Genomic DNA, 12169 nt, shown 5'->3' with positions numbered 1-12169 from the left:
CTTTGACGAGAGCAGCGCTGTACACAGAGTCTCTGCTCGACAGAGCTTACAATCTAATGAGGACAAACAGGACAAATAAGGGATAAGGGAATTACTAAGGTGGGAATAATAAAACATCGGTACTGAACAAGTAAGAGTTAAAAGCAGCATCAAAAAAAGTGGGCTTTTAGCCTAGATTTGAAGACAGCCAGAGATGGAGCTTGACGTACCGACTCAAGAAGTCTATTCCAGGCATATTCAAGGTACATTTAACAGCTTGTTACCAATTCTGTTGGCACTGCCGTCTCTTCTCTGACCTATGCCTCCTTGGCACGCCTTCAAACTACCTCTGTGCCTTAAGATAAGACACTACTGTCCGTGCATAAACAACCTGTGCACTTGATTCCATCCCAGCAGACTGGCTGAAGCAGCCCTGTCTTGTTCCAATAGCACTCCAGGTTATCAGTTTCCATTCTGGTACTGTTCTAGCACCTTGGAAAAAGGCAGTTCATCCGATTTTGAAAGAGGCCTCTTTGACACAAATGTTCCTGCTAATTACCACCCAGTTTCTAATCTATGCTTTCTATCCAAATTGACAGAAGGTGGTATTCTCCCATTTTCTCCCTGTTATTACTGAGGTCATCCTGGCTTCCCTTCTCAACGAAAAACTACAAGACTGCCACTAAATTTTGTGGCAGCCATTTTCAGGCTGGAGCTGTGAGGGACAGGAGCAAGTGGGCACTGCTCCAGCCCACTGGACCCTTATAACACGAATGATACTAAAGGGAGGGGGGGAAGGGTCCAGTGTACATCTGGAAGTTAACCAGGCACCAGCAGCTGAAGTTAGGACAGCTTTTTTTGCTGTCCCAACTTCAGCTGCTTAACCAGCAGGGCTGACTTAACCATTGCACCAGGTGAGGCAGGCTCTGGCCCAGAATACTGATGATTAAGGATGGCAAAATACGCAGCCTCTGACCTCACCTGGTCTGCAGGCTAAGCCTTTTCTTCCCCTTCCTGTGGGTCTAGTAGGGCTCCCTCACCTCTCTCCCTCCCCGGAGGTCCTATAAAGTCTTATGTTGGTTGCCATCAGCCAGTTCCTGGGTCTTCCCTCTGCTGAGTGCTTCTTTCTCTAATGCAATTTCCTGTGGGTGGGATGCAGCAGAGGGAAGACCCAGGGGCTGGCCGAAGGCAGCCTCTCATGCTGCTGCCAGCAATGGATGTAGACGTCACAGGACCATGAGGGAGGGAGAGAGGTGAGGGAGCACTTCCGGACTAGCAGGAAGGGGAGACAGATGAGAGGGAAAGACTGGAACCGGGGGCTGGGGGAAGAGAGATGCCAAACCTGTGGGGGAACAGAGGGCGCCGGAAGCGATGCAATTCAGGAAAAAAAGTTGGCTCATGGCATCACTTTCTCTTGAGCTGGACCTCTTAACCAGTTAGTGGTATGAATAGCAACACTAACCAGTTGAGTACCAGCTCCGTCCACAGACCACCCAGGCACTAACCAGATGGTACAGAAGCAGTTAAAGCTGAAACTCAGCCGTAGGAAGAAGCAATTTAACCAGACAAGAGGCTCTCCTGTCTAGTTAAATTGCTTTGGATATCAGGCAAGAAAGTTTTACACTGGCATACAAATTTAATTGTGTTTTCTTACAGAAAGTAAAATAGCTCAGGGCTTCCCAAACTTATCCTGGGACCAGTTTTTCAGTATATCTACAATGAATATGCATGAGCTCATGCTATTGTGCTTATGTTTTTCCAGTGATTATATCCTACAAGTCTGACTAAATGCGAGGTCTCTAGTTCAAGTCTGGGAGGCCCTGAGCTAGCCAATATTCACAGCTATTGTACATGCATAGAATACACAGCACTGCTTTTTATAGAATATGCCATTGCTGGGAGGTGGAATTGGGGGGTGGGGGGTTGCTGCAAAGAAGTGGTTCTCAGGATATCCAGAACAAGTAGTTAAAAACTGTGCACTAACAGATCAGTAACTATTGGTTACTTAATCCTGCAAATCAGACTTGTTTGCAGAGCACCAGACAGGAGTGCGAGAGACCCGTCTAATCCTTGCTGATGCTTTTTGCCTTGAACTCAAAAGCTCTAGGTTGCTTCAATTCAGCACAAGGTTAGTAAATCACGTAGGAACAGTGGCATAGCTAGGATTGAATGGGCCTTGGGCAGAAAAATTGAGATGCCCCCTCACCCCCCAATAACATCATCACTTCCAAGGTAATGGGGACATAGTTTGGAGGGGGGGGGGGGGAGAAGAGGGAGGATGCACATTTCCTAAACCTGACATATTACAATTCACAAATTAAGAAAAATACTTTTTTCTCCTATCTTTGTCCTAGTGTTGCTTTGGTCCTAGCGTGTCTCTGCTCTTTTCATTAACTCTCTCCAGGGTCTTCAGTCCTTCTGACATTTCTTTACGACACATAAGAAAGATGGATTGTGGACTGTATCTGTCCTGTCCAGTGTCTCTCATCTGTGTCCCTATGCTCCCCTCCCGAGCCATCTCATGTCCCTGTCCCTCCTCATGTCTGGCTTCTCTCATCTTCCCTTCCTCCAGTACCTCCTTGATCCCTCCCTACCATCTGCAGTCTGGCATCTGTCCCCCAATCCAGCCTCTGCCTTTTCCTTCTGATCCACCCCCCAGTCCAGCATCTGCCCAGGCCTTGCATCACTCCCTCTTCTCTCTTTTGATCTAGACTCTCTCCCCTCTTCCCCCCACACCTGGTCCAGCATCTGCCTACCTCCACCCCCCCCCCCCTCCAATCTTCCAAACACTGGCGAGTTGTGGCAGAGGTAGAACTGAAGGTTGCTCTGTCCAGTAGGGCCTTTCCTCTGCAATAACCACCAGCATTTGGAGAACAGGCGGAGTGGTAATTTGAAGTAGGCAGATTCTGGACCTGTGTTGGTGCACTGGTGGGGGGAGGGGGCTCCAATTTCTTGTGGTTCCTACCATTAGGCCCAGGGCTGTCCATTGGTAGGAGCCACCTCCCCTCATACCCGGGTCTGGCAACTTCTCCCCCTCCCCCCCCCCCCCCCCCCACCAGTGCACCCACACAGGTCCAGCATATGCCTACCTCTATTCCAACTCCTCCTGTCCTCCAAACGATGGTGGCTAACGCAGAGGCAGCATTGAAGGCTGCTCTCTGTCCGGCACGGCCTTTCCTCTGCTATGTCACCTAAGATGCAACTTCCTGTGGGCAGAACATGGCAGAAGAGAGAAACTTTAAAGCTGCCTCTGCCACAACCTGCCTTTCGAGGATCAGGGGAGAATGGAGGTAGGCAGATGCTGGAACTGGGAGCGGAGAGAGCCTAGATTAAAGGAGAAGGGTAAAAAGGGAGAGATGCAAGATCCAGGGTGGGGGAAGGGCTGAGAAACCTGGAGCAAAGGGGAAGGGAAGAGGCACATTCAAAAAGGTAGCTAAGCCCTTCCGTAGGCAACTGCCAGTCAGTCAGTCACTCAAACCACAGCTGCTTCTCTCTGTTCAAGGGTTAAACAAAGGGTAATGTGTTTTGATATAACTCCTTTTTGTGGTACAACCAAATCGGTTTACATATTAGCATCTGGTAGCGCTATACAAATGTTAATAATAATATACAAGCTGGCTCACAACCTACTCGAGGCAAAGGAGGGTTAAGTGACTACCCAGAGTCATAAGGAGCTGGACTTGTAAACAAACCCAGTACCCCAGGTTCCCAGACCAGGGAATTAAACATTAGGCTACTCCTCTCCTCCCCTAAGCAGATGTGCCACTTACTAGACATCCAGAGGGAGAGGGGCTGGTTGGGGGGGGGGGGGGGGGGAGACTAATGTGTTACAAAGTCAACAGGCAATACCTACTACTACTTAGCATTTCCATAGCGCTGCCAGGGTTACGCAGCGCTGTACAAGTTTAAACATGGGGAAGGACAGTGTCTGCTCAAGAGAGCTTACAATCTAAAGGTAGGGCCTGCTGTCTACTCATGCAAAAGACACGTGCATTCTTGTGATGAAAAATCACCGATGTACACTGGAAATACACATGAAATACTCTTACATATAGAAAAGACCAGCACCTGTCCTTCACAAGCTCACCAGTAGCACTACCTATAAGCTTACTTAATAGAATGAATTCTTAGTCTCAAAGTGCAACCTGGTTTGTGCTAATACACATGCAAATAATCAGTAACATCTCAAATACTTATCAGGAAAAAGTACTTGCATATATGCATTGCAACAGAACAGATCCACATGCAACAGACTTGTTATATATTTACAAAAGGAAAAACAAAACAAAAACAGTAAGTCCTGAAGCTTGACAGCAATAGATGCTTTTTCCTCAAACTGAGGACCTAGAAACATTCTACTTAAGCAACTCTTGCTCCAGGAAGTTTTACGTAGAATTTTAGCAAAACATTTCATTTTAATATCAGAATCTAAATTCTAGAGTTTTTAGAAAAAAAAAAAAAGATAACTGAACATACTTGGCTTCACAGAAATTTAACATCAAAAATACTGGCTTTGAAATAAAATTTGCTAAACTATAGTTCCTATAACCAGTTGGGAAGGCAAGGATGGAATGCAGGGGAGCAAACTTCTGTCACATAAAATTAAAAAAATCTTTTAAGAGACCTCCAAGAAAGTGCATCATTTCAAATTAGTTTGGTAAAAAAAAAATATTAATTTGCAGAATCATATATACATCAGAATTTGAGCAGATTCAACCTGCTACAGCATCCTCCACATATCAGATTTCGACTGGATCTACTGTGAAAGCACCATAAGTTGCATCTATAGCAAACCCAAGTTGAATACCCAACAAAATCTGGTTTTCAGGGCAACCTAACTATAGAAGTTATCTTGTCAGTTGCTGGGTCAGGTGAGCCTCCCATCATCTGAGGTAGAAAAGTTGGGGATACTGTGGAAGCAATGTTAACAATCCTTGAGGAGGAAGGAATCAATTACTGCACAATGATAAACACCTAGTGGCCAGGTTTCAGCCCCATAATTGCTGTTTTCCCAGGCTAAGAGTTGTCAGTGGAATTATTATTAGCATTTGTATAGCGCTACCAGACGCACGCAGCACTGAACACCTGAGATAAACAAGACAGTTACGGGTGAGGGAAGTAATGGGTGAGAAGGGAGGAAGGGAGAAGGGGAGGGCCATTGTGGCTAGGAGCTAAAAGTAGCAGTGAAAAGGTGGGTTTTCAGCATAGATTTGAAAACAGGTAGAGATGGAGCTAGACGTATAGGTCCAGGAAGTCTATTCCAGGCATAAGGTGCAACGAGAGAAAAGGAGCGAAGCCTGGAGTTAGCAGTGGAGGAGAAGGAGGACGACGAGAGGCTTAAGGGAAATAGGGGACTTAAGGGAAGGGAGGAAGGGAAATGGGACTTGATATACCTCCTTTCTGAGGTGGGGGATGGAAACAAGAGGGAAGGGGGAGTCTCTATATAAGTTACAAATGAAAGCATGAGACACTTGATGCCAGGATGGCTCTACCTATGGACCCAATGATCAAAAGTAAATGCAGGTGCCAGAGGCCACTAGTGCCAGCTTAATGCCTGCATTTACCCAGTGCAGATTAGAGGTCTGGTGCAAGCACGCAAGGAATACCACAGAGCTAATTTATACTTAAATGACCTCTTTGGTATTCCGCCCATATGATCAGAACACTGCACTCTGATCAAATGGGCAGAATAATGCCTTAACCCTACATCAGCTCAGAACTGGCGTTAGGGTTTAGGTTATCTTCCGCCCCCTCCCCCCGTCCAGGTCAGGCAGTCCGAGCTGTTACTGTTAGCCTGGGCTGCCACCAATCCTGGGGGTCCAGTGGACCCCCAACCCCTCACCCAGACAAAAGGCCCTGCAGAGGGTGCAAGCGCGCACCTGCCCCCGATGGAAGAGAGCTGGAGGTCCGGTAAACCTCCTGCCCCCACCTGGTGGCCTAGTGGCCCCAAACCCCCCTGTACCTTTAGATGACGAAGGAGGAGTAGCAATCCCTCCTCCTTCCAGCGCAGTCTCCAAAATGGCAGCACCCTGCCCAGTGCATCCTGGGATGTGCTGAGCAGTGCTTCCATACCATGCTACTCCCTCCTCCATCATCTAACGGTAAAAGGGGGGTTGAGCAAGGAGGGAGGGGCTAGACCACCAGGTGGGGGCTTCAGTCCTTTTCTGTTGGGGGGTGTTAGGGGGGGCTGGAGGTCCACCAGACCTCCAGCCCCCCAATGTTGGTGTCCAGGGAGAGGAGTGGAGGGTACTAGGACACCACGGTCTTGCTTTTGGGGGTGGGGGGGGGGGGGGGGGGGGTCCATGGGTAGCCCCTTGGAATGTCTGACAGCCCTGACCTATCAAACAAGGGCGGGAGAATTGTGTCTGAGGCACAATCCTCTTGCACTTCCTCCGATGATTAATGCTAATAACACGCCTAAGTTTGCATGTTATTAGCATTGATCATTTGGGAATTAATTCCTCACGTTGTTCCGGAATAGCACGGGGAATTGATCATCAGGTCCCAAGTTAGAAACTTAAATCAGGTGGAAATGTTATATTATCAAGGATTTATCTCTCACCAACTCCAAGTTAGATTCAAGGCGCGTTACAGTCAATATAAACAGTCAATGTAACCACTTGTAACCTCCTCTCCTCTTTCCTGTACACATTAATTGATTTGATTACTTTATTTTTTGTCTATTAGATTGTAAGCTCTTTGAGCAGGGACTGTCTTTCTTCTATGTTTGTGCAGCGCTGCGTACGCCTTGTAGCGCTATAGAAATGCTAAATAGTAGTACTAGTAAAATAACAGAATATCATAAATGATACAAGTACAAAAACATATTTCATCACATAAAGGAAAAATTAATATCCCTGGTAAACAAGTATGTTTTCAAAGCTTTATGAAACATAATATAAATTTCCCATTAAACATAATCCACACTGGAGATAAATTTCTCTTTTTCGCTGTTCGTTATTGGAACAATCGAGCATAAGCAGCCTTAAACTGAATATTCTTAGTTGAACGAAAAGCCAGCAGCAAGCAATTACATTCTATGGAGACCATCTCTGAAATCAAAACATTCACCAATTGGGACCCACTTTCAGAACACAAACCATTCAAAAAACTTAAAAGCTAAACAAAGTTGTCTTAAAAACAACCTGAGATTCCACAGGCAACCAATGAATTGTTTCCAGCAAACTTTTCTGAAATTAGCCTAATGGCTGCATTCTATTCAGAAGAAAGACTCAGATATAGTGAGTTGTCATAGTCTAGTAAAGATAAAATCATTAACTGCACAATAATCTTAAAATGACTGTCTAAAAAGTAAGATCTTAATAAACATAAGTGTTTAATTTAAAATATGCTTTTCTAACCAAACTATTTATCTGTGGTTCCACCATCATATAAATCTAATACCATTCCCAAAACAATAAACGTTCTTTCTAAACTAAACTGACACCCATCATCACCCACAATAGTCTGGGGAATCTTAATTAAATCCATCGAAAACCATAATATCTTGGTCTTAACAGCATTAAATTTTAATTTAGCCCTTACAGACCAATGTTAGTCTTTTTATACAACCACCGATTTTAGAGGATACAGCGTCTACAACTTGTCCAACAGGGAACAGAAAAACAAAACATTGTCTGCATAGCACAACAATCTCACCAGCTGTTAATAAAGTTGGCCTAGAGAACCCATAAATTATACAAAAAAGTGGGGCGATGGGAGAGCTTTGAGGAACCCCACAAGGAGATACCCAAGATAAAAAGTAGCAGCTGTCTTCAATGTTGCTTTCGGCAACAAACCATTATACACTATTCAGGAAATCTAGACTGCCTCAATTTGACTGACTGCACACTTTGTCCTTTAGATTGTAAGATCCTTTGAGCAGGGATTGTCCTTCTCTGTTAAATTGTACAGCGTAACCCTAGTAGCGCTTTAGAAATGTTAAGTAGTAGTAGTAGGACTAAATTCTGTACAATGCATACATAAACAGAAGATCCTCAAGTACAGCAGAAGGTGGAAGAGAAATACTCATTTGTTTTGGGTACCACTATCTTGGTCAAAACATTTCCAAGCTCACCTTAAGTTGTCTATACATATTGCATTCAATGAAAGCAAGAACGAAGTTTTTTTTAATATATATATATATATTTTATCACAATGGACTTATCAAAATAAGCAACAGCGGTAAATTATAAATTTTAGGCCAACCTACACACCTGCTGTACAATGCCTTGAGTCATGGCAGCCAACTTTTCAAAAAGACTGACCGATCTGACAAAGAAGGGCAACCTTCGAAAGCTAATCAAGAAATGTATTAAGTTATGTCCAATAAAAAAAGGTATCATCTTATTTTCTTTTCCATGTTTTATTTTGTTCGATTTCTATAGATTCTACATGGAATGTTGCTATTCCACTAGCAACATTCCATGTAGAAGTCGGCCCTTGTAGATCACCAATGTGGCCGCGCAGGCTTCTGCTTCTGTGAGTCTGACGTCCTGCACATACGTGCAGGACGTCAGACTCACAGAAACAGAAGCCTGCGCAGCCTTCTACATGGAATAGCAACATTCCATGTAGAATCTCCAATAGTAGCAACATTCCATGTAGAATCTCCAATGGTATCTATTTTACTGTCATAGTAATGCTTGAATGTTTTCACTTATATACACTGTCAGCTAGCACATTTGCTTATTTCCGATCTGAGGAAGAAGGGCAACTTTCGAAAGCTAATCAAGAAATGTATTAAGTTATGTCCAATAAAAAAAGGTATCATCTTATTTTCTTTTCCATGTTTTATTTTGTTTGATTTCTATTGATAACCAAAAAGACTGAGAATGCTATACCCAACAGAAATTCTCTCTCCCTGGAAACAAGCAAGGCGTTTGTTCAATATTGGGGGGGGGGGGGGGGGGGGGGGGGGTGTGCTCCTATGCCTTAAGCGAATCTCATCTTTGCTCCTCATTCAATTTTAGACAACAGAATGAAATACACAAACCAAGGGCCAGATCTCCACTAGAGGATCAAAGTGCACCTTGCAATGCAAGCAATAACAACACTTCTTTGAACCCATGTGGCTGGAGCTTCTTGGGGATGGGGGGGGGGGGCGGGGTTCAGGAGGCACGCGCACTCACTAAAGGAAAAAAAAACTTGATACTTCCATTATACCCCGACACCCCAAATTAAAAAAAAAAAACAGCACGACTTTTTTTTTTTTTACAATAATAGAAAAAAAAAATGTTTATCAAGCAACCTATCCCGTTACATCTGCCGGGCTGGGGGGGTCTCTGTTCTCTCGCAGAGACTTGAATGTCTCTCCTGCCGCCCCGGATACACAACCCGTTTCCCCACTCAGGGGAAAGTAAATTTTTTTTTTCTTTTAAAGAAGTATTTATTCAGAGATAACACAAAGACAGATGTCCAAAGAGATACATCATCATGGACTCGCAGTTCCTTCACTCCCTCCCGTCTCCATCAACGCCGGGCTCACTCACCTCGCAGAACGCCCGAATAGGCGGCGATCAGGGTCTTCATGGCGGCTGGCTGGAGGCGCTCGCGCTGGGGGAGAAGAACGTGCAGCTGGGCTGAGGCTCTCGCTCTTCAGTCGCGCGCGCCGCTAGTTACCACAGGCTCCAGCAGCAGCACCACCGCGCGCGCGCGCCCTCCTCACCCGCCAACGGTTTGGTTTGGAGGGCGCTCTGGCTGTCGCTTGGCAGTTATAGAGCCGCCAGGGGAGGAGGGAGGAGGAAGCCACACGGTGCAGCAGGGCGGGGCGGGGCTCTGAAGGGGACGGCGGAGGCGGCACGAAGACGAACAGCCTGCGCCGGCTGCTGGGCGTGAATCTGAAAAAAGGCTCTGGGGGTTTATCAGTATTTTGTTTTTTTAATTTTCTATTTGAAGCTCCCTCTCCGTTCCCAGTGCCAAATGGGCTACTGAACGCTTCATTTTTTTTTTTTCGGGGCTGTGGCTTCTTACGGCTCGAGACTGCCCCCGCGCACCAAACACGGTTCTTTCAGATACAAAAAAAAGTCCTCTCTCAAGTGGTGTCTTCTTAAACAAGTTCTTTATTGCAAAACAATTAAAACAACGAATCGTGTTTCGGCCGTATAGGCCTGCGTCAGGGGTCTATTCACTTCCAATCAAGAAAGAGAATATGTAGATAAAAATAACTGATCAACTTTCTGCAAATTGCAATACTCTAAGGAAGTCCCCACCAACAGAGCTTTCAAGACCTTTAAATATCAGTTCTATAGGAACTAAATAAAAAAAAAAAAATATGAGGTGTTTTCAGGGCAGCGACTGAATAGACGGAACAATGAATGGCCAGTCCAGGGGAAGAGATCAGCGATTCAGTCGCTGCCCTGAAAACACCTGATATATTTTTTTTTTTATTTAGTTCCTATAGAACTGATATTTAAAGGTCTTGAAAGCTCTGTTGGTGGGGACTTCCTTAGAGTATTGCAATTTGCAGAAAGTTGATCAGTTATTTTTATCTACATATTCTCTTTCTTGATTGGAAGTGAATAGACCCCTGACACAGGCCTATACGGCCGAAACACGATTCGTTGTTTTAATTGTTTTGCAATAAAGAACTTGTTTAAGAAGACACCACTTGAGAGAGGACTTTTTTGTATCCACTGTTTCCTTTGCCCCGCGCACCAGACGTCAGACATTCGGTAAGCGCTGCCGCGCATTGTTGGGAACGGCGGGAAAAAGGGGGGAAGAAGGAGCTTGAGAGGCCAAGTTCTAGGCTAGGGATGTCGAGACGGTCCTGGATTTCTGATCAACCCAGCCTGGCACGTTATGGGACTTGCAGCAGCATTGATGTCAATGGGCAGGATCAGGCACTACAAAGCCCACACTGCTGTGGGATGTACATTCAAAATCAGGAGTGTCCTAAAATCACCAGCCTGGACCTGGGTATCTTGGCATTTTTGAAATATCAAAAGCCTGGGATAATTATTATTATTGTTATTATCAGCATTTGTATAGCGTTACCAGCCTGGACCTGGGTATCTTGGCATTTTTGAAATATCAAAAGCCTGGGATAATTATTATTATTGTTATTATCAGCATTTGTATAGCGTTACCAGACACACGCAGCGCTCAACACCTGATACAAAGAGACAGTCCCTGCTCAAAAGAGCTTACACTCTAAATAACACAGACAGACAAGACAGTTACAGATGAGGAAACTACTGGGTGAGAAGGAAGGAAAGAACAAGGGAGGGCAAATGAGGGCTAGGAGCCAAAAGCAGCAGCTCCCCATAGGAGCCAACTTTCCAAAATGATTGAAGGGTGGACATTATTCATATCTGAACACAATTAATTTACTTAATATTGAGGGGGTGAGCACCCACAAAACTGGTTCCTGTGACCCCCCCCCCCCCCAAATAGAGACATAGGATCCCTAGCTCTTTGAGCGTTGACCACTCCCAATATCTAGCAACCTCCTTTATGGTGTCCAGAGAGGTGTAATTTGTATTGTATTTCGGACCCCATTTATTTTGAAATGTTGGTGCCTATGAGGGGCTGGACTATGTGGGGGACGAGCAGGGGAAGGGGGAAAGATCATTTACTTGGGGAGAAGGGGGAGAAATGCAATGCTGGGGTGCAAAATGGCAGATGGGAGAGAGACATAGGAGCCAACTTTTCAAAATGATTGGGGGTGCTGAAATTATTTTTTTTACAGGTGATGCATTCCCCACCCCGCCCCCTCTCCTCCCCACCCCCCCTCTGCCCCCTCTCCCTCTCTCATCCCCCTCCCTCCGCATTCCAGGCCCCCTCCCTCCGCGTTCCACGCCCCCTCCCTCCCTCCCAGTTCCAGTCCCGCCCTCCCTCCCAGTTCCAGGCTCCCTACTCCTGTCCTCCTTCCCTCCCAGTTCCAGGCTTCCTCCTCCCTCCCCTCTCCTTTCCCTCCCTCCCTCCCTCCCTCCGAGTTCCAAGGCCCCCCTCCCTCCCTCTCTCCGTCCGAGCTCCAAGGCCCCCCTCTCTCTGTCCGAGTTCCAAGGGAAAAGGGAAGATGCTGAACTGCAGGTGAGAGGGAGAGGAGAAGGTGCTGATCTGGGAAATGAAAGGGGAGATAAGAACATATGACGCTGGACTAAGAAAAGGGAGAGAGGAGATGCTGGATAGAGAAAAGGGGATGGGAAGATGTTGGATGGGAAAGAGGAGAGGAGAAGATGCTGAACTT

The 12169-nt window shown here is 45.7% G+C and overlaps 1 protein-coding gene across 1 annotated transcript in view; it reads right to left on the bottom strand.

Annotated features, from left to right (window-relative positions):
* The window catches only part of DGAT2 (diacylglycerol O-acyltransferase 2), a 47432-nt gene extending 37770 nt beyond the window's left edge, over nt 1-9662 (bottom strand). The window contains exon 1 of the mRNA XM_030200045.1: nt 9471-9662. Coding sequence (XP_030055905.1) covers nt 9471-9510 — 40 coding nt within the window. The 5' untranslated portion in view covers nt 9511-9662. The remainder of the gene's footprint in view (nt 1-9470) is intronic.
* Between the last annotated feature and the right edge of the window lie 2507 nt (nt 9663-12169).

This window comes from Microcaecilia unicolor, chromosome 4 (genome assembly GCF_901765095.1).
Source record: "Microcaecilia unicolor chromosome 4, aMicUni1.1, whole genome shotgun sequence".
Lineage (NCBI taxonomy): Eukaryota > Metazoa > Chordata > Amphibia > Gymnophiona > Siphonopidae > Microcaecilia > Microcaecilia unicolor.
This window is presented reverse-complemented; position numbering and strand designations above follow the sequence as displayed.